Source organism: Pseudochaenichthys georgianus, chromosome 15 (assembly GCF_902827115.2).
Source record: "Pseudochaenichthys georgianus chromosome 15, fPseGeo1.2, whole genome shotgun sequence".
Lineage (NCBI taxonomy): Eukaryota > Metazoa > Chordata > Actinopteri > Perciformes > Channichthyidae > Pseudochaenichthys > Pseudochaenichthys georgianus.
Genome location: NC_047517.1, coordinates 1,793,880 through 1,816,246, shown reverse-complemented (window position 1 = coordinate 1,816,246; position 22,367 = coordinate 1,793,880). Strand labels below are relative to the sequence as shown.

General features: G+C 46.6%; 1 protein-coding gene across 2 annotated transcripts in view; it reads right to left on the bottom strand.

The window, feature by feature from the left end:
* The window catches only part of shtn1 (shootin 1), a 129,712-nt gene that overhangs the window by 10,829 nt on the left and 96,516 nt on the right, over positions 1-22,367 (bottom strand). For both annotated transcript variants that reach the window (XM_034101001.2, XM_034101002.1), the window contains exons 5-11: positions 17,606-17,777; positions 15,542-15,639; positions 12,989-13,070; positions 12,715-12,809; positions 12,312-12,458; positions 2,415-2,574; positions 2,112-2,226 (exon numbers count right to left, since the gene is read on the bottom strand). In XM_034101001.2, the coding sequence (XP_033956892.1) occupies positions 2,112-2,226; positions 2,415-2,574; positions 12,312-12,458; positions 12,715-12,809; positions 12,989-13,070; positions 15,542-15,639; positions 17,606-17,777 (869 nt within the window). The remainder of the gene's footprint in view (positions 1-2,111; positions 2,227-2,414; positions 2,575-12,311; positions 12,459-12,714; positions 12,810-12,988; positions 13,071-15,541; positions 15,640-17,605; positions 17,778-22,367) is intronic.

Here is a 22,367-nt window from a genome sequence, read left to right as displayed (position 1 = left end):
AACCACTGCGGTTCTCAATTGCGGACTGGAAAAGGGGTACTACCCCTTTTCCAGTCCCTGCTAGAGAGCAGGGACTTTTGTGCGAGAAAAAGGTTCCTATTTCTGATTGGCTGGGCGGATTGCAAACCACTCCCCGTAAAACTCCAAAAAGGTTTTGTGAAGCAGCCATTTTATTATCCTTGCATTAGCATTATTAGCATTAGCACAGCGCAGAAACGCAGAGAGACTAACTTATGGTAACACAAAAGAAAACATGGGAGCGGTGGAGATGAAGAGGTGTCGGCGTTCTGGAGATTTACTCGGAAGGCTTCAGTACTGAAGCCTGTCCCCAACTCCGGGGACTTCCGGCCGAGGACTTCCGGCGGCAGTATACGCGTGAAGTGGTTTGCGGCCTGCCAGTAAACCCAAAGCAGAAGAAGAAGAAGTGATGTCAGAGGCTTCATTTGCCTAATTCTTCCCCAGGAACTCATTGTGGTGTGAACGTGATCTGCTTTAGTTCATCAGAACTAAAAGAGTTCTCATGAACTGAGTTCTCATGAACTATTGTGGGAAAATAACTTGGTGTGAACGCCCCTAATGTTCTTGTAGGGCTTCCAGGTTTTAATTATAACAATATTATATAGCTCTAGTTTTCACACACAACACAGGTCACCATTAAATATTCAGATTTTACAGATCTACATTACACATTTCACAACAAATACTATAACACCTCTGTTGTGCAATATCACTTTTGTGTAATATATATATAGATACATATATCTATATATATATATACACTGCCCGTCCAAAAGAGAAGTTGCCCACTAATATTTCGTTGGACCGCCTTGGCGCCTTCAGCTTTGAGTTTGGCAGGCCGTCGCCGTGGCATCATTTCGATAAGCTTCTGCAATGTCACAAAATGTATTTCTGTCCAGAGTTGCATTCATTTTCTGCTAAGATTTTTTATTGATGATGGGAGAGTCGCACCACTGCGCAAAGTCTTCTCCAGCACATCCCAAAGATTGTCCACAGGGCTGAGGTGAGCCCCCCTGGCATTGTCCTCTTGGAATATGTCCGTGCCATCAGGGAGGAAGAACTCCATTGATGTTAGACCTGGTCATTCAGTATATTGAGGAAGTCAGCTGACCTCATTCTTTGGGAACATAACGTTGCTAAACCTAGACCTGACCAACTGCAGCACCCCCAGATCATAGCCTGCCCCCACAGTACGGTAGGCACTAGGCATGATGGGTACTTCACTTCATCCGCCTCTCTTCTTACCCTGATGCACTCATCACTCTGGAACAGGATGAATCTGGATCCATTGATTTGGTTTTAATAATGCGTTGGACAGTTCTTTCCCTGATTTGAGTAGTTTCACCAATCTCCTTAGTTGTTTTCTTTGCTTGATGCAGGCCAATCATTTGATCTTTTTGTAACTGATTAATGTCCTTGTCTTCCGACAGGGATGTTTAAGAAATGAGAAGCTAAACACCACATTCGGGCACCTAGTTAGGATGCCACCTGGGCGCCTCCCTAGGGAGGTGTTCCAGGCACGTCCAGCTGGGAAGAGACCGAGGGGTAGACCTAGGACCAGGTGGAGGGATTATATCTCTTCGCTGGCCTGGGAGCGCCTTGGGATCCCCCCAGTCAGAGCTGGTTGATGTCGCCAGGGAAAAGAAAGTTTGGGGCTCTCTGCTGGAACTGCTACCCCCGCGACCCGACCACGGATAAGCGGGAGAAGATGGATGGATGGATGGAACACCACATCAGCTGGGGTTAAATAACTTGTTGCCAGCTGAAACATGTGAATCTCTGCAGTAATTATCCAATGGAAGGCTCTAACAAATTGGCTCAGTTAAATCCAGGCGGTGACTTTTTTTGGATGGGCAGTGTATGTTCACCGTTTATAATTGTTATTATTACTGGATCTATCTCTAAGTTAGAACATTCAACTACTGTAACACATCTGTTCATAACTGCTATATAAACTTCCACTCTTACTGTTACCTGGCTGCTATCACACTACTTTATACATGCTTTCATAGTACGAAAGGTGCATCAAACCATACATCAAAGTAAACAGGATGTCCCTGACTGACGATGCTCAGAGCTGATGGGGATCAAACCTGAGTGGGTTAGAGGTTGGAGCTGGGGCAGCAGCAGGAGGATGAGGAGGAGGTGGTGGGGGTGGAGCTGGGTGGGGGTTGGTAGCAGCCTGCAGCTTCGTCTGGAGCTCCTCGACTGGACACACAGCGGCAGCCCCGAGAAGAGAAAAGGAAACTGTGAAGAACAACTGCTGCTCTTCCTGCTTCTCATGGTCATGCTCTCACTGAGCTCCCTCTTCACTCTCTATCCTGCCTTGTCCTCTAAATGTACAGTGGAACGCCCCACAGGGCACCCCGTTCTTACACTTCCAAATAGGCATGCACCTGTAGAGCGCAGATCCTTGACCTCTACTTCAGCGTTGGAGCATTTCTCACTGTACTCCCTCTTCTCCTCCTGCACACGCTCCAGTGTCCGCCTCAGTGCCGTCACCTCCCTCTGAGCCTCACAGCTCCGCCGCCTGTCCTCCGCCTGCTGCACCTGACACTTCACACCACAACACACACGTGTCATCAACAAGCTTAGTGTTAACACAACACACGTACACTAATACACGTATATGTATATATATATAACCCCCCCCAACATAACAATATAATCACTCTCTGAAAACCACCCATGTTCAAAAGCATCTCGTCTTGAAAGGATCATGGACATTACCCTATTCAGCAAGAACCTGTCCATATGGACTGGTAATGATGCCATGTTTGCTCCTCGGCACTGCTGAGGTGCCCCTAAGCAAGGCACCAATCACTCAACTTTCTGAGGAGCCTAACCATTTGCAGCCCTCGCACACTTTATTTGAAAGGAAATGGAACTTGTGTTTATTCTTAATAGGGCATTTAAACTGGGTTTCTGGCTAAATGCTTCTATTCTAGTAAAAGAGCAGCTCCGTGGCTTCTGATGAGGAGCATTGGGAAGCTGCCAGGTGACTTTCAGTCATCTGCCTCTCAGCCCCAGTTCCTTAACCAGGGTTTGAATTGTTCCTCAAATGAAGGGTATGGCTCACCTCCACCCTGCACCGCAGAGAGCAGTGATCCCACTCAGCTCTAATTGTCTTCCATCAGTGCCAGAGGAGGGATGCCGCTGCTTTCATTGTTAATCTGGCAGTCTGCGGCCTGTGATCATTCACCAGGCGTTCCTACCCATTGTATTAAAGCAGCTAAATAACTCTGGTTCTGATGCCTATACAGAGGATCTAAGCCCAGACATAATTATCTTCTATTGAACTGTTTCAGTTGTTTTTAACCTCATAAAGTTTGGTTTACTGTGAGTTGCAAAGTGTTGCAAATACCTGCTGTAATGTGGAAGTTAAGCCTCACTATGACACGTCCACATTTGTCTCACAAAATGCACGAAGAGACAATGTTTTCTTCACCATTTCCTCACCAGGTCATCATGCCCAACCCAGAACCAAAGAAGTCAAAGCTGTATGTGTGTGTGTTCCACAGTGTGTGCAGGGTGTGTGTGTGTTCCACAGTGTGTGCAGGGTGTGTGTGTGTTCCTCAGTGTGTGTTCCACAGTGTGTGTTCTATTTCGTATGAGGCTTCGCCCTCTAACGGAGCGTCCACACTACAGATTGGGCGTGTCTGTAGCTTGGGGATTTTATTCAAGCAACACGGCCAACAACCAATCACATGAATCTCCCGCCCCCGACATACAAAGCAAAAACCCCCGGGGATTGTATGGGAGCAATATATATATAAACTCCCCAAACAGGCGAAAACCTACCAGTTTCCCCCACTGTCTCTGCCACCTCCCTCCATGCCTGGTTCCTCCGGTTTGTGTCCCGGTAGGTGAAGAGGGTCTGGTCATACAAAACCGGGTGATTCGCTACGGCGATAATTAGTTTCTCCTCCAACTTTTTTTGAAATATAGAAATGAACGGCGGGATATCTCTCCCAGCTTAGACGCGGTTTGATTGGCTACGGCTTGAGCTGTCAGATTTTCCGAAACGGGCTGGCGCTGGCTACTCTGGCGTCTCCGGCGTCAGAAGTTGAACATTGTTCAACTTCTGACGCCGGAGACGGCGGAGACGGACCGCTCTGCTACCCACAATTCAGTTCGGCGAAAAAGCGAGGCAACGTGACGTCACCCCATTCAAAGTGAATGGGCAGATTGGAGTTGTCGACGCTGTAGTGTGGACGGGCCGTAAGGCTATCGCTATTGGGTAATCCCACTGCACGTGTGCAGCACTGACAGACTTAATCCACGCCCACCTATGACGTGGGCCCCACCTCCGGCCTCACTTCCGTATAAATAGGAAGAAGGCCCGTCCAACTGCTCCCATTTGTCTTCAGCACTCCGTTGCAGAAGCACTGTACAGGCACAAGCTCTTTTCAGAGCTGTTTACCAGAAAGCAAACATTTCCCCCTGGCCCCATCCTCCCTCTCCTCCGGACGGGGGAGACAGGGCGGGGCTCGGGGTTAGCCGACATATGAGTTACGACCGGCTGTGGCTGGCTCGCTCCAGGGAGGAAGCGGCTTTACACAGACGATACAGGTGAGTCCTGCCGGGGATTGGAGCACGCAAACGCGGCTCTCAATCCCCAGGTGTGTGCACTCATTGTGTCCGTCTCCCTCTGGCCCACAGACAGCAGAGAGCGAACCCTCTCGCGGCTGCGGCCGGGGATGATTGGCCAAGCCCTTGATTATTGGATCCGAGTGGCGGGCAGCAGTCAGGCGACTCCTTCCCCTCCATTCACGCATCACTATGTGGTTCCCCCGGCCCCATCCTCCCTCTCCTCCGGACGGGGGAGACAGGCCGGGGCCCGGTGTGAGACAGGGCGGGGCCCGGTGTCAGCCCGGCAGCCGAGCCTATAGGTTCGGCTGCCGGGCTGACACTATCCGCCATCTCGGCTCTGCCGTAGAGGCGGTATTCTCCAGGAACTCCCGGAGATCATCGGAAAGGCAGCCGCCTAAGGAGATCTCCCCGTTCCCCCGCTTCAGGAGAGCTCTCCTCCGGATGACATAAGCGGCTGCCTCATAGCCTGTCGGTTATTAGGCAGCAGGGCTCGCGGCACAAACCGGCTGTCTTTAACACCTGGCGGTTGATTAGACAGCACGGACTTGTTTCCTATGTCACAGATATGCCTCCACACACCTTTCATTCCTCAAGCGGGTTTGAGCGTGAACGCGCCTCAATGTCCGGTTTACGAGCCTTCTCCTAAACGGCGACATGATGAGAGCCGCTGTGCAATACAGCGTGTGGAGGTGCAAGAGCCGGCTGTAACCTGTCAGTCAGCAGGCAGCCTGTATTTAACCAGGCGGTTTTTAGACAGCAGAGCTTCACCTTTAAACCTGATGCTCCCACAAGGAAAATGTGTTACAGTGGACATAATGAGAGCCTGTGTGAGGTGCAGCGTCTGGAGGGCTCTGGCGTGGCTCGTCACCATGACAACCGTAGCACATCCAGAGCAGGTTGGCGCTGGCGGCGCGTGTGTTCAATGGACAGATGGAATATAATATGCAGCAAGGCTCCCCGGTTAAGCCGGCTGCCAATAGCCTATTGGTTACTTGGCAGCACGGCTCGCTGCCTAAGCCGGCTGGGTTTGTTAACTTATCGGTTAATAAAACAGCTGGGCTTGCTATTCAATCCGTCTACCTTTAAACGTTTTGGGTTTAGGCAGCACGGATTTTTCCTCTGTGTCAGACACCTCCTTACGAGTCTTCTCCTAAACGGCGACATAATGAGAGCCTGTGTGAAATGCAGCGTGTGGAGGTCTCTGGCGTGGTTTGCCACCAACCACAGCACATCCAGAGAATGTACACCCGGCGCTATCAGAGTACTGTGTGGTCCTCAGGGTGGCGGCGCGTGTGTCTGATGGACAGATGGATGAGCAGGCGGATGGGCAGAGAGTAGTCTCTGCAGTTCGCCTCTCCCCCCCGCAGTTCTACGGGATACAGGAAGTCCTGTCATCCCGGGAACAGTGTCTCGCGCTCCGTGCAGAGCGGCAGGAACTCTGGTTAAAAGGAAGCTTTTTTCCAGGGTTCCTCATGGGGAAGAAAATCAGGGTTTCTTACTCCCGGTATTTTCTGGTCCCGAAGGAGACGGGGCGGGGGGAATGAGACCCATCCTCGATCTGTCAGTGTCCAACAAGGGAATGGCCTTTTCCCATGCTGACGATCAAACAGGTGCTGGAGTGTGTTCACCAGGGAGACTGGTTCACATCCATAGTCCTGAAGGATGCAGTCCTCCACGTAACCATCATCCCGAAACACAGCATTTCCTGCGTTTCTCATTCCTGGTGGGAGCAGCTGCTCAGAATGGGGATGAGTGTTATTTTACCTGGACGACCGGCTGTGGCTGGCTCGCTCCAGGGAGGGAGGAAGCGGCTTACAGACGATACAGCTCGTATCTCATCTGTCAAACCTGGGTTTCATTATCAACTGGAAGAAGAGCTGTCCTCGTCCCTCCCAGGTTATCTTTTTAACTGGGAGTGGAATTGAACTCAGCCCGCATGAGAGCGCGACTCTCACAGCGGAGAGGGGAGAAAGTGACAGCTCTCCCCCGGCACGTCACACCCCGCGGGGCGGTGACGGCCCTCTCCGTGATGCAGCTGTTAGGCATGATATCAGCTGGTCACGTGGTGATCCCCCTGGGTCTCCTTCACAGTGAGCAGACTCCAGGTGGTTTATTCGCCTGTGCATCGACCCCGTGCGTCAGAGGAGACGCATGGTGTACATTCCTCCTTCCGTGGGTTGGGATTGAACCCACTGGAAAAATCTCCACGTCAGTGGGGGCGCCACTGAGCAGAGTGACGTCACACACCGCAGTGTTCACAGACGCATCTCTCGTAGGCTGAGGAACGTGCATGTCGCAGGCAGTGGGGGGGCAGTGGCTGGCTCACATGTCTCTCCATATAGAAGTGCTGGATTACTATATGGAAAGTAATCCAGCACTTCGTCCCGTTGCTGTACAATCAACATGTGTTGATTCGAACAGACAACAAAGCAGCGGCGGCCTACATAAATCACCAGGGAGGTGTTGGATCAGCTGCTGAACACACATCCTACGCAGCCAAATGGACAGCGCTCCGTGGGGTGTGCAGGGAGAAGCCTGGACCCCGTTGGGCCCCCTGCCTCGTGCTGTCGTTCCTCCAGCTGTTGCTGGACAGGAATTGGCTTATAGCACGGTAAAAACATGCTGCTGCCATTCCATCTTGCCACGTAGGTTTGGGGTCAGCACGGTGTTTAGTCACCCTCTGACAAAACGTTTTCTACGGGGAGCACAGAGACTCAGACCTGGGTCACGCGCTTTGGCGCCTCAATGGGTTTTGGCTTAGTGTTACGCGCACTGAGTAAAGCTCCAGTTGAACCTTTAGATCAGGTTCCCCTGAAGTTCTTGTCAGCCAAAGTAGCTCTGCTCCTGGCTCTGACATCAGCTAAAGGGTGAGTGATGGTCTGCTCTCTCTGTGGCTCCGTCATGTCTCCGGATCCAAGGAGATGGCAGCTCAGCTGTTTTGCGCCTTAAACCGGCTTTTATGCCAAAGGTGATCACAAGCTCTTTTAGATCGAGAGGGATCACTTTGGATGGTTTCTTCCCTCCTCCTCACACATCAGAGGAGGAAGCCACATCTCATCTCCTCTGTCCCGTACGTGCGCTGGCATGTTATATTGCACGCACAGCCACGTTGCGCAAGTCTCAGCGCATTTGTGCATTACAGAGAGCACTCAATAGGGCAGCCTCTGTCTGCACAGCGGCTGTCACACTGGCTGTGTGAGGCTGTATCACAGGTGTATTTCTCCTCTGGGGTGGATCCCCCAGAAAACATCAAAGCGCACAGCACCAGAGGAATTTCAGCCTCTATGGCGTTGCATGGAGGAATGACAGTGGAAGACATTTGCAATGCTGCATCTTGGTCTTCCCCCTGTTCTTTTATTTGTTTTTATTTGAGGGATGTCTCCCATTCCTCTCTGACACATTCAGTACAGGGTTTCCGTTAGCCGGTAATTACCGGTTTTTAGCTGGTAAAATTTATAAAAAACCGGTAAATTCAAAACCTGACTGTCAAAATGTCTGGTAATAATTAGGGAGGCTCCGATCGATCGGCCGCCGGTCATTATCGGCCGATATTCACTCTTAATAGTTTGATCGGTGCTCTCTATAAAGGCCGATCAGGAGAGCTGGATCTGATCCATATGGACATAAACGCGAGTGAAGTGTAACCGGAGCGAGAGAGAGATCAGATCAGCTGCTGAGTCTGACCGAAGCCCCGCCCTCTGTTTAGTGAGCTGCAGGAGCTGCTTGAGAAACTGACGTGCTGTCAGGAGAGGGAGAGGGAGGGAGAGGGAGAGAGAGGGAGGGAGAGAGAGGGAGAGAGAGGGGAAAAGAGAGGATCCGTTTCTCCCGTGTTATTATTCAAAGTTGATGTAAACTTCTGAATAATGTACGTTATCTACTACAAGTAGTTTGTTTGAATGTAATAATTATGTTGTTTGTTGTTTGTGGAATCATTTATTGAAAAATGAATCTGAATTTTTCGATTATAAACTGAAGCAATATAAAAATGAGCCTCATGAACTGAGTTTTAAACATCAGCATATCTGCTCATAGTCCGGTGATTACCTGCCAACGGAAACTCTGCTACACAACTCTTATTATTATTGAAAGATGACCGGTAAGTTTCAAATGTGTCCGGTAAAATAAATTCTGCCAGGACATTTGACCGGCGAGTTAAAATCCTAGCGGAAACCCTGATTCAGTACTGAGTGTTCTGTCAGATTGAGGAATGTCAGGGACTAAACGGCGTGCCCTCTCTCCTGCCTATCGGCATTCAGAGAGCTGCCCCTTTTGCCCCTCTTTTATAGGTTTAACAAGTGGGATTTGTTTATCTCGACGGGTATTCACCTTCATTCCCTTAAAGAGAATATTCATTTGGAATAATGCTATATTTCCAGGGACTGTGATGCTCCTTTCTTTTTCGCATGGGTGAGTAGATGGGTTTTGTGCTTCTGGTTACAGACGGACCAATGGGGCGTGGACTACATCCTGCTTCGCCCTTAACCCTCTGGAGTCTAAGGGTATTTTCTCGAATTTTTGATGTTTTCTTAAATCCCCTTTTAAATGTGTTTCTTCTCACATGGCACCCCATGTGTTAAATATCAAAATGTTCAGGACAATCTCTGGTATTGCTATATATGCAAATTACTCACCTTAGAGCACTGTTTGATGAGATAAGTAGCTCAAAAGCTTAAAATGTTACATCCGATTTTCAGAAAATCTTCAAAACTCTTATGAAAACACAAATTTACTCATGTGATCGAAATGTTTTGGTGTTTTAGATTTGGTTACCAAAGTCTTAGGATCACAAAAGCAGTGAAATATTTGAATTACACTGTATATAAATGTTTATTTCATGTCTAAAATGAAAAAAAATGTATTTGAATTTGGAGTAAAACAAGTGTTTATCACTCTACTTTCAGCACAGCAGGGACTGAGATACATCAGGACTGAATAGTGACTTCATATCACATACCAAGGTTCATGTGATGTGTACAAACACAAATTGAGCATTCAACCTTTTTTTTTCAACCAACAATTTATTATAAATATGTTTTTTTCAACCAACTATTTATATAAATATAAGAAACTGGAAAATCTCACTATTTACAATATTGAACATCAGAACTTTCAACCAACTATTCATTATAAATGTCAAGACAGTGTCAAGGTCTTTGTCTGTCTTCCAAGACAGTGGGTCTGGCTGCTGTGTGGGTGGGGGTGATGGTGCATGGGCTGCTGTGTAGGTGGGGGGTACAAGTGCTATAGGGGACCTCCACGAGACCTCCTTGCTGGCTGGGTTGAAGGTGATGGCTGTGGTGGAGCCTTTGTGCTGAGGTGTATCTTGACCTGGTGGCAGCCGCAGATGGAGGTGGAGGCAGCTGTAGTGATGCTGGTCCTTGGTGGTGATGGCTCTAGTGAAGGCCCTTGAGCCACAGTAGATCTTGACCTGGGGGCCAGCACAGATGGATGTTGTGGCTGCTGGATAAACGCCACCTGTGGGCCACTAGGCCCAGACAGCTGTGAAACCTCTCTGTAAAACAAATACAAATGTAGGACAACAATTACAACTAATTTCATTGAAATAAAGTTCAAGTAAAATGTTGCTCAAGCACAAATAAAAATGCACACATAAAAAGAAAGTTTGGGAGGTTGGAAAAGGAGTCTCTCTCGATCTCACACACACACACACACACACACACACACACACACACACACACACACACACACACACACACACACACACACACACACACACACACACACACACACACACACACACACACACACACACACACACACACACACACACACACACACACACACACACACACACACACACACACACACACACACACTTCCAGTTACTTTACTTCAGTATAAAATCACAGACACACATATACATAGGCTACATCTGATTACAAAGTCTCATCTGTACAGGACGGTAAAATAATAACAGGCACACATAAATAAATCTATGACAAAGTCTCATCTGTACAGAACAGTATGATACAATAATCGATGGCAAAATCATGTCACTGTAAATGTCTCCGTTGTGGGACGAATAAATGATTAATTTAATCATCTACACATGTAATCTCACTTTTACACACCAACATAACGTTAACACAGACTAAACGTTTGCTAATGGAGAGTCTATTTTGTCTAAAATATATATCAATAAACCTATTGTTCATTTTCGCGGTATTCCCCACACATTGCCAGTACACTATTACTGTAATATTTACACTTACCCATGTCCAAATGGATCCTTGTTGTTGTCTTTGTGTTCTTCTTCTTCAGAAGAGTCGAAGACTTCAGGTTCTGAACATCTGAGGCTCTACTGCTGCTAGCGAAAAAAATCTCGAGTGAAGTCGGCAACTTTTTTTAGCCATTTTCTCTGTCTCTCTCTCTCTCTCTCTCTCTCTCTCTCTCTCTCTCTCTCTCTCTCTCTCTCTCTCTCTCTCTCTCTCTCTCCACACTGACGTAGACTGATGGGAGAAACGTGGTTTATGTTTTTTTTACTTGGTGGGTAGGTCCTTAGTGATTTCTCGATGTCCATTGGTCATTTCAGACCATGATGGCTGCCGGCTGAGATTTCCTTGACGGACACACGAATCCACCAATCCCACACAGTGTAAAGTCAAGCTGCTTTGAGCGGCCATATTGGCTGTTGTGCCCTGGTTACAGTCTCACAGGAGATACTGCTGGAAAGCTACTCTTCCGGCAATTCCGCGGATATCTGAATCATGTTTCTACTCCTTATAATCGAAAATATATGATTAATTACGTAAAATTATGCGCACTTGGACGCGCCGGCGCGTCCACAGACTCCAGAGGGTTAACCCAATAGCGATAGCCTTAGAGGGCGAAGCCTCATACGAAATAGAACTGAGGTTACGTACTGTAACCCAGCTTCTATGAGTATAGGCGCAGCCCTCTAAGGTTCGGGCTGTTTGTGTGGGAGCAGTTGGACGGGCCATCTTCCTATTTATACGGAAGTGAGGCCGGAGGTGGGGCCCAGGTGGGCGTGGATTAAGTCTGTCAGTGCTGCACACGTGCAGTGGGATTACCCATTAGCGATAGCCTTAGAGGGCTGCGCCTATACTCATAGAAGCTGGGTTACAGTACGTAACCTCAGTTCCACAGTGTGTGTGTTCCGCAGTGTGTGTGTTCCACAGGGTGTGCAGGGTGTGTGTGTGTTCCACAGTGTGTGTGTCACGATCTGTCTTTATGGTGTTTTGTCTTGTCTAGATCTGTCTGTGGTTCCCTGTCGTTAGTTTCCCTGGTGTGTCTGATTGCCCGATTGTGTTCACCTGTAGCCCCTGTGTTTTCTCCTCCCTCCTCACCTGTGTCTTATTTGTGTGATTAGTCTTGTGTGTATTTAAGTTCTGGTTTTTCTGTCTGTCTTTGTCGGTTGGTCTTGGGTCATGACTAGTTCGTCGGTGAGTGGTCTGTTTTGTCTTTATATCCCTAGCCTTGAAATAAAGGAATTTTCACATTAATCTGCATTTGGGTCCTACCTGCTTCACACACCGTAACAGTGTGTGCAGGGTGTGTGTGTGTTTCACAGTGTGTGCAGGGTGTGTGTGTGTTCCACAGTGTGTGCAGGGTGTGTGTTCCACAGGGTGTGTGTTCCACAGGGTGTGTGTGTTCCACAGGGTGTGTGTGTGTTCCACAGGGTGTGTGTTCCACAGTGTATGCAGGGTTCTCTCTCAGACCTGCTGCTGCAGCTCCAGCCTCTGTGTCTCCAGCTCCTTGCTCAGTTTGCCGACCTGGTTGAGGGCCTCCTGCAGAGCCTCACTGGGGGAGGAACTCTGCATCAGGATCTGACTCTGTCTCTTCAGCTTCCTCTGCTCCACCAACATCTGAAGGGGGACCACGAGAGGATAGACAGGACACATTGTTGGGGACAAAACAGCATACGAACTCTTCATAGGAAGAATAAGAGAGGAATATAGCAGCTACTGTCAAATTGAATTTGACCTTAACCAGTAAAACTGCAATTTGAATCTAAGTTGGTCCAAAACTTCTCCATTTTTATTTGATCCCGTTAGACATTAACTTAACTAAGGTTAACTCATGAGGCAGGGACAGGCAGACAAACTGAACATGATGTGTTACCGCTCTGGCAAAGCCCTCTGCCTCTGTCTTCAGGTCCCTTTCCAGGTCCAGAGTGTCCTGTAGGGCCTCGTATTCCTCCACAGCAAACTGAGACACTGCACAAAGAGTTCCTCATTGGGTCGGTTATGCCTTATATCAGTACAGCTACATGAAGTCCATATCAGTCTACGATGTCATCGGTATAACCAAGTGAGACGATGCTCATGATTAGGATCCATGTGATTATTACTGATAATGTTTCCGAATGATATACTGAATGTGCAATGCCACCAACCTCTGTTATATTTCCCCAGGAGCTTCTTTTGCCGCACTGCCTCAGCAATTAAAATGGTGTTATCATGTTTCTCTTTCAGCAACTGCATATACAAAAAGGGACAGAGTAGAGAAAGAAAACAGAGATGTTGTAAGTTCTGTTTTATAGTGAGAATGATATTGTTTAAATAAACAACAAGACAAATAAGCAGGGGATGAAAATGGCTAGCAGCTAAGTATGCCTGACTTGTAGTGAATGGGATAAGAACTCTGGTGTGGTCTTTTGAAGAAAGCTGGACAAAAAGCAAAATGAAGAGTGAATGGTGCTCTGCCAAACGAACACAATGAAAGCCTGGCACTGAAGTTCAGACAAAGTCCTGAAAAAAGAATCATGGTTAGGTTTCCTTATTTGTCAAGACGGAAGGAAAGGAAGAAGGAGGAGAGAGGTGGAGAAGGGAGGAAGAGAACAAGTATTTTAGTATAGTTTGTGTCCGCATCTATTATTGAACTCAAATAAAGTGAAACTAAGCAGAGCTGTGAGCCGTCAGTGAGGAGGTAGCAACACAAGAAGACACATAGTAGTGTGGAGCTCCGAGGGGTCCTGTCCCTCCTGGTATTTGGCATTGCCCTTCAGCATATGTTATGGCCTTTAAAGGAATGGTATGCTCATGACACTCATTTTTAAATAATTATCATCCGATAAAACAGACCAGTCTCTGCCAGTCTCTCTCTTTTTTTTTAATCCGATGACATTATCAGTGATTTTAAACTGATTATATACCGAAATAACATCAACACTGTGGGCGCCGCCATTTCCCGGACGTGACGTAAACCATGCGTTTGGTTTTCGAAGACACGTTGATCTCCATGTTATTTACTGTAGTTTCTCTCTTCAAATATGCCTCACTGTATCGCGAAATATTGCCACAATTCTGATAGGAACAATCCACGGAATGCTCGGTTCCATCTGTTGCCAAAAGGTAAGCGTAAGAAGTACATTCGGAGGCAGTGGCTAGCGAAATGTGGCCGGCCCGAACCGAGAGATTCACAGGCTCATGTATGCAGCGAACATTTCACATTTCCGGACGACTACTCTGAGAGTATGATCAAACATAACATGGGATTTATGGAACAACCATTACTCAATGGAGATGCAGTACCATCGGTCTTTCTGGTGTCATCACCGACCAGGACACCAGTTCGGCCAGTTGAGAAATCGCCCTCTGCAAGTGTGAAGCGACGGAGGAGCAGAAGTAGTGCTCGGAGTAAGAATAAGGTATGTTATAGCGCATTTCCATTGCAGCGGCTAGCCCCGTTTTAACGTCCTTTAGCGTCCAGGCCAGGACAGTTTTTGGTGGCCTTTCCATATAGCGTAGTACCGGCTAGTGTGTATTTTCCCCCAGTTTTTCCGGCCCCATAAAATCGTGATTCTATGGCCAGGGACAACGAAGCTGAGTATGCTAAACTAGAGAGGGAATCGCTAGCAAGGGTGGTACTACATGCATACATATAGTATCTTATATCATCTTCCTATTATACACACATGCATTTCCAAACATCTGGACTACCTATGTTGCAAATGTATTATCTTTTCAATTTACACACGGCATCTATTGCACGTCTGTCCGTCCTGGGAGAGGGATCCCTCCTCTGCTGCTCTCCCTGAGGTTTCTCCCATGTTCCCTTTAAACTGTGGGTTTTCTTCGGAAGTTTTTCCTTGTACGATGTGAGGGTCTACGGACAGAGGGTGTCGTATTGTCATACTGATATGTATGGCTGAATTCCCCCATCCAATCTCTTCACATTGGTCAAAACGTGTTCCTCTGCTGACGAGTCCGAACTGAAATACTCCGCCATGTTTCCGTGTGTTGACAAAGTGAACGCATGGATGACGTCACGACCATCACGTGACTACTGAAAATGGCAAACATGGCGGCGGCCAGACGGAATATACAGGTCTTGATAAAAAAGAGCTATAAAATCATTATTTATCGGGGAATATCGCTGATTTCTTCAGGGTATGGTTTAAACATAACGTTTCACTAAATACTGAAGTGTTGATTAATTATCTAATGAGTGGACCATTCCTTTAATGGCTGCTATAGCTGAAAGGCTTAGACATAATTAACTCCCGTAGACCTAACAACTAATATTACTGCCTTTTCATGTGACAACTGACATTCTGCAAGCTAAAGGGAGGAAGATACTGTAGCACAAAAAGGTCCTTATTTTGATGGGCAATGCAAAAACCTTACTGCCCTTCAGAGAGATGTCACTTTGCCAGGACAATCTGCAGCTGCCCTGATACACTGTAGTGCCCTTCTGTCAACCAGCTGTTGATACTAACGAGATACAGGGCTGAAGTCATGCCGTGGTGATGAAATGTTGAAGATACCACACATCATTTCAAAAGAGATGGACAGTGTGCACTGAGTTTGGACATGTGATATACTGAAAACCACAGCAAAGGAAGAGGAGACGCTATCCCTTGTTGTAGTCTTGCCATTGACATACATTTATTATGAAGAGAAATGTATAGTGTTAGGACAGAAAAAGGCAAAACAAAAAAACTGACTTCTTCCCTGGTTTCCCTCAGTTGTTCTGTTACTGACTCCAGATCAGTGATGGCTTGTTGTTTCTCCTCACATGTTAACTCCAACTCCAGTTGCAGCTCTGAAACAAAGAAAACCAAAGCAATGTACACACATGTCATGCACACACTACTGGTTGTTTCCGGAGCTTTCTTCTCATCATGGTTCCTCTTGTAGAGGACACTGACAGCTCTCTTCTGCGTGCCATCACTGTCCCCAAAACCAAATCAACCAATGAAAGGATCAGCCTTCAGCTTGATCAATCTGTTGTTACTGCCCAGGTGAGTGTGACTGGCTTTAATGTAATGTTGGGATACTAGTTATATAATGAAAACAAAATACACAGCTGGGATTAAAGTACAAGATTTGTGATGCTTTTGTACTTTAAATATATGAATATGTACTCCAGAACAGTGGTAAAAAGATGTTGAACACAAAATATACTACAGGAGTCATGCATTCATTGATTTGTGATATGCGTTAGCAATACTAAAAGTAATGGATATTAATATACTGTAAAATAAAAAAACAAGCAGCACCAACAGACTGTATGTTATAATGCTGGTAATTCACTTATTGTGTTAACTGCATAACATGCTAGGGTTGCTGTGCCCACGAGAGTTTAGTAACACCACTGTCTGAAATCCTTTCTGAAAGGACAGATTACATCTGTTCCTACACAGCAGGACCAGGCTGAGACATTTATGAGAGTACTTAAGCAGAAAAAGGTTGCTGACACCTCCAGTTGTTTTTGGTGAGGGGTAGAGTGCACTTTGCTGAGAATAACATGTATTCTGATGGATACAAGTCTCATAATAAAAGAAAAAGTTAAAGCAAGTCTGAGCAGACGAGCAGTTTTCACAATGCTGGGACTTTTATTGACCTCACCTTTGATGATAAAAAACAGCTGTTCCTGAATTATTCTCCCTTTAAACCTTTATATAGTTTAAGTGTACATTTGTACAATAAGAGTGTCCTATGTGTTGCCAGACAGGAAATGGATTTGACTAGCTGTCCATTAACATGAAATGATGAATGTTCAACATAATAAGCCCACAATCTTATTTCTGAATGTAATCATCTTCTGAATCAGAGTATATCATTTGCAAATGGCATGATTATCTCTCACTTATAATGCCAACAGCCTTGAACAACATGATGGGAAAAGCATCATGCAGAATTAATCCATTATCACCAGAGGTATAATTACTGATTGACTACAGGAACTAACCATGACATTTCCAAGAGGCGGCTGGAGGAGAAGTATCCTGAACATACTCTTCAAAGTTACTGCTCACGTACTCTATGCACGTGCAAGCACTGCATACTTTTAATGTCATGCACTGTGGGAGATTTGGCATTTGCTTTGAGTAATATATGAATTGAGGCTACTGTAGTACAGCATAATGAGGAGTATTGCCCTTCAATCCAAATGATCAAATAATCCTTCAAACTGATGATCATTGATGGACTTATTTATCAATGATTGTTAGAACTTCATTGTGGAATATGATTTCAGATTTCATAGAGGTATTCATTTAATCAGATGAAGATTTTAAGGCCCAAACTTTAAGCTGATAAACATATACAAGTGACTGTATATGCCATTTCTGGGGGGGGGGGGGGGAGACTTTTTTTTGCCATCGCTTATAATTGAACTATTCATATCTTACACTGCTCTGTAACTTTTATTCATGTATTTTATACCTGTGTTATTCTACATTAGCTTGTTTTATGTTTATTGTATTCTTCGCTTTTTAATGACTGTTTTTAAATGTCATTTATAAAGTGATTCCGCTGCTCTATTTCTTAAGGCTCTTAATGTTTTTCATTTTTGTAAAGCACTTTGAATTGCCTTGTGTTGAAAGGTTCTATATAAATAAATGTGCCTTGCAGGACTTCTAAAATACCCTCTAAAACCTTGAACTACTTCAACAACGCACACAACAGCGCACATCTTTTGGCTGTGTGTGGCTTGGTAGTGTGTGACTTGCTAGTAAATGTGTGTTTTTATATACAGTTCATCCTGGGCTGGAGACAGGTTGTACCTGAGATGTTGCTCTGGCACTGGGGGGAGGGGCAGAGAAGGCTGTCTGCATGTCCCTCCTCCTGCTCCTCCTCCTCTTGGTCCATGAGGTTTATCTCAGTGATGGTCTTTGGGCTGTGGTGGGGCAGCATCATCATGCTCTTCCTCTTCAGAGAGCGGTTCTGACGCTTCAACTGCAGTGTGGAGGCACAAAGAGAAACAAACAGCTGTGATTCTCAGAGGCATTATATGGCAAACTATTTAAAGAGCTACATGACATGTTTAATATCAGTCAAATAGTGTTCCATTGCTGTATGAAGCACTTTAGAAAAGTGTTAATTCTTTAAATGTCAGTCCCTCTGCTTCTTCCCGGCAGGAATCTTTCTTATCCCTCCCCCCTCTGTGTCTGTGCTTGATTACAGGAGTGGGATTTGGTTTACAGGTGCCAGGCGGTTGTCAATCCCAATCAGCTGGGCTTTTTTTTTTTAAATATATGGATGTAGTTTCCAGACTTTTTTCCACTCATGCCTGAGGTCATATATCACCATATTACCGGTCATAGCAGCATTCCCTGTGTATCCTCTGTGATAAGGTTGTTGGAGACTTGTATCATGCCAGCTATTCATCCGAGCTACAGGGTAACTTGGTGAGGGTCTGTGTCAGTTTCTCGTCATCTCCTCACTGAGGTCCCACAGGGGTCTGTCCTGGGTCCCCTCCTCTTCTCTCTGGACACAAACTGTCTTGGCTCTCTCATTCTCTCATGGCTTCTCCTATCATAGCTATACAGATGACACACAACTGATTCTACCATGGTCTACCATGGTAGAAGACTCTGAACCCTTTCTTTGCCATTATATAAAAATAGTGTTGCTACAAAAGTATAAATGAGGCTTACTAATAAGACAACTCAGATCTGAAGCTACACAGGAATCTGCTGCCAAAGTGCAATCAAAAAGACGAAATTAATAGAATCAAACAATTTTTTTGTTGCATTTTAGTAGAGTATAAAAATAAATGCCTTTAAAATAGGATGCAAGCAACACTAGTTTCTTAACCCGAATTGATAATAGACTATAATCAATTTAAGTTTGAATTCTTATACCATTTTGTACAATAATTATAATGAATAAGTTCAAACAAACTAAAACTTACAGCTGATTAATAACGGTATCTAACTTGAATTTTTATTATATCAAAAACCTGTTGAAATGCTACTGTTATTTTTACTGTCCCCCAAAAAGCGCGTCGGCAGCCTCCAGGAATGCTTCTTTCACAACTTCGCCGTCTTTGAAAGACTTCATGTGTTTCGCAAGAACGTGACTGACACGATAAGATGCTATGGTAGCAGCCTTGCTCTTGTTGTTGGGCCGGGTGAAAATGGACTGCTGTGTATTTAGCTGTCCTCTCAGGCCCCTCCCCTTTTGGAGCGTAGGGCAGAATCAGGAGGGAATTCCGTCTCCTAGCGTTTGTGCACTGTTTTGAAATGCCGATCCTAAATTCTTCGATAAAGCCACGCTCGCATTGTAGATGAGGCAGATGGACTTTGAATTGGAATAGATACAAAAATAATCATCCTCCCACTCGGAGTGAAAATTATATATTTTGGGCTTTTTTGCTTCTCCCATAATTGCGGTCTTGTGTGTGCGGACTGTCACTCCTGTTGCCACGGACAACGTCAGCGAAATAGTGCCCACTGCCCACCAGCCACGCCCGACACATGGGGTCACGCCGGCCAATCACAAAGCTTTGATGCGTTCAAGTGCATTATTCTGGCACAGGAAGATTATGTTATAGGACATTAACGGTAAAACAGAATATTGTTGTTCTATTTTTAGACACATCTCGCGATCGACTGGTTGGGCACCCCTGCCTTAAATGGTTATAATGTGTATCGTTCCGACCGGCCTAATAAAGGTGGTGGCGTTGCCATTTATGTTAAGAATAAGTTCAGTGTATCCACATTAGTTTCCAAATGTATCAGTAAGCAATTCGAATTTTTCGCCTTAAATATAGAAGTGGCAAAGGGGCAACAGGTGTTACAGATCCCCCTCAGCTGCCAAGGACTCCTTGTCTTCGCTAGCAAATCTTTTATCGCAGCTAGACTACAAGGAAATAGTGCTACTTGGAGATTTTAACTGGGACTGGTTAACTGCAGTATCAGAGGATTTAAAAAACCTTTGTATCTCTTTAAATGTTACTCAGATTGTTGACAGTCCTACTCGCCCTAACATTAAGTCCCCTAATAAATCCTCCATAATTGATCTCATTCTAACTAATGTTCCCCATAAATATTCATCTGTGGGAGTATTTGCAAATGATCTGAGCGATCACTGTGTTGTAGCCACAATTAGGGACACTAAGGTCCAAAAGCTTAAACCTCGCATTATCATCAAGAGAGACATAAAACATTTTGTGGAGCAGGGTTTAGTGCATGATCTGTTTGATTGGGGAAAAATCGCAGCTAAGAAATAGCTTCACTTCAAATGTCAAAAGTGCTAAGTCGAAGTACTATTTGTCAGTTACCACAGAAAACCTAAATAATCCTAGGACATTTTGGAAAGCAATAAAATCGATTTCCACTGGTGAAATCCGTAATGAGCTACCTCCTTGCCTTACCACAGCATCTGGCTCTATATCGGACAGGGCCACTATGCTAAATTGCTTTAATGAGCATTTTGTGTCCTGTGGCTCTCTGTTTGATTCTGTTTCTAACTCTGCTTCTGTGAACACCCCAATCCGTGACTCTGAACAATGTGGTCTGGAAAACCCTTCCAGTTTTACTCCTTTTACTGTTAATGTTGTTCATGAAGCCTTAACCAAGTTAGATCCTAAGAAACCGGCCGGCCCGGACAACGTAGAACCTTTCTTTTTAAAGATAGCTGCAGATTGTATTGCTCTTCCTCTCACTACTCTTTTTAACCTCTCCCTCAGCACAAACACAATTCGAAAAGTATGGAAGTCAGCCTCTCTGAAGAACCAGCACCTTACCGTGGTAGAGAGGTGTTTGTGCCCTGATGAACCTGGGGGCTGTGTTATCTGGAACCTTGTGTTCCTGGTAGGGTCTCCCATGGCAAATTGGTCTCAGGCAAGGAGCCAGCCTCAGATTGGTTCAAAAGACCTCATGAAAGAAGAACAAAGAAGTGAGGATACCCGGCCCGGAGGAAACCCGGGGTCCCTTTCTGGAGCCAGGACCAGGAGGACTCGTAAGAGAGAGCGTCTGGTGGCCGGGCTTGCCACGAAGCCCGGCCGGGAACAGCCCGAAAAGGCAACGTGGGCAACACCTCTGCTTCTCCGTCCCGCGGGCCCACCACCTACGGGAAACAGCGATGGGGTCGGGTGTGCTGCCAGAAGGGTGGCAGTGAAAGCAGAGGGTCTCGACGGACCAGACCCGGGCGACAGAAGCTGGCTTTGGGGACGTGGAACGTCACCTCTCTGGGGGGAAGGAGCCGGAGCTTGTGCGGGAGGTGGAGCGGTACCAGTTGGATCTGGTTGGGCTCACCTCTACCCACAGCGTCGGCTCTGGAACCTTACTTCTGGATAGGGGTTGGACTCTATTCTTCTCCGGAGTTGCTCAAGGTGTGAGGCGCCGGGCGGGTGTGGGGATACTCACAAATCCCCGGTTGTGTGCTTCGTTGTTGGATTGTACCCCAGTGGACGAGAGGGTCGCCTCCCTACGCCTGCGGGTTACGGGGGGGAAAACTCTGCTTATGCACCAAACAACAGTTCAGAGTATACGGCCTTCTTGGAGACCCTGGAAAGAGTCCTGTATGGGGCTCCTGAAGGGGACTCTTTAATCTTGCTGGGAGACTTCAACGCACATGTGGGCAATGATGGAGACACTTGGAGGGGCGTGATTGGGAGGAACGGCCCCCCTGATCTGAACCGGAGTGGTGGTTTGTTACTGGACTTCTGTGCTAGTCATGGATTGGCCATAACAAACACCATGTTCGAACATAAGGATGCTCATAAGTGTACGTGGTACCAGAGCACCCTAGGCAGAAGGTCCACGATCGATTTTTCGTTATCGTATCATCGGACCTGAGGCCGTATGTTTTGGACACTCGGGTAAAGAGAGGGGCGGAGTTGTCAACTGATCACCATCTGGTGGTGAGTTGGGTCGAGTGGCCCGGGAAGCCTCTGGATAGACCTGGTAAGCCCAAACGTGTAGTTCGGGTGAACTGGGAACGTCTTGAGGAGGCCCAAGTTCAGGAGGCCTTCAACTCGCACCTCCGGCAGAGCTTTTCGGGCATTCCTGTGGAGGCTGGGGACATTGAACCAGAGAGGGTGGTGTTCAAAGCCTCTATTGCCGAAGCCGCGGCGGGGAGCTGTGGTCTCAAGGTCTTAGGTGCCTCAAGTGGCGGTAACCCTCGAACCTCCTGTTGGACACCGGTGGTCAGGGAAGCCGTCCGACTGAAGAAAGAGGCCTTCAGGGATTTGTTATCCCGGGGGACTCCCGAGGCAGTTGCAAGGTACCGACAGGCCCGAAGGGCAGCAGCCTCAGCCGTGGCCGAGGCAAAGCAGCGGGTGTGGGAGAAGTTCGGAGAAGACATGGAAAAGGACTTTCGGGCGGCACCAAAGTTGTTCTGGAAAACTGTCCGACACCTCAGGAGGGGGAAGCAGGGAACCATCCAAGCTGTGTACAGTAAGGATGGGACGTTGTTGACCTCAACTGATGGAGTCTTAGGGCGTTGGAAGAAACACGAGTCGGGTTAGGGACGGGTGGCGCAGTGGTCTGTGCATCTGATCATCAGATCAAGGGGGGTGCTGGGGAACTCCAGTTCGAA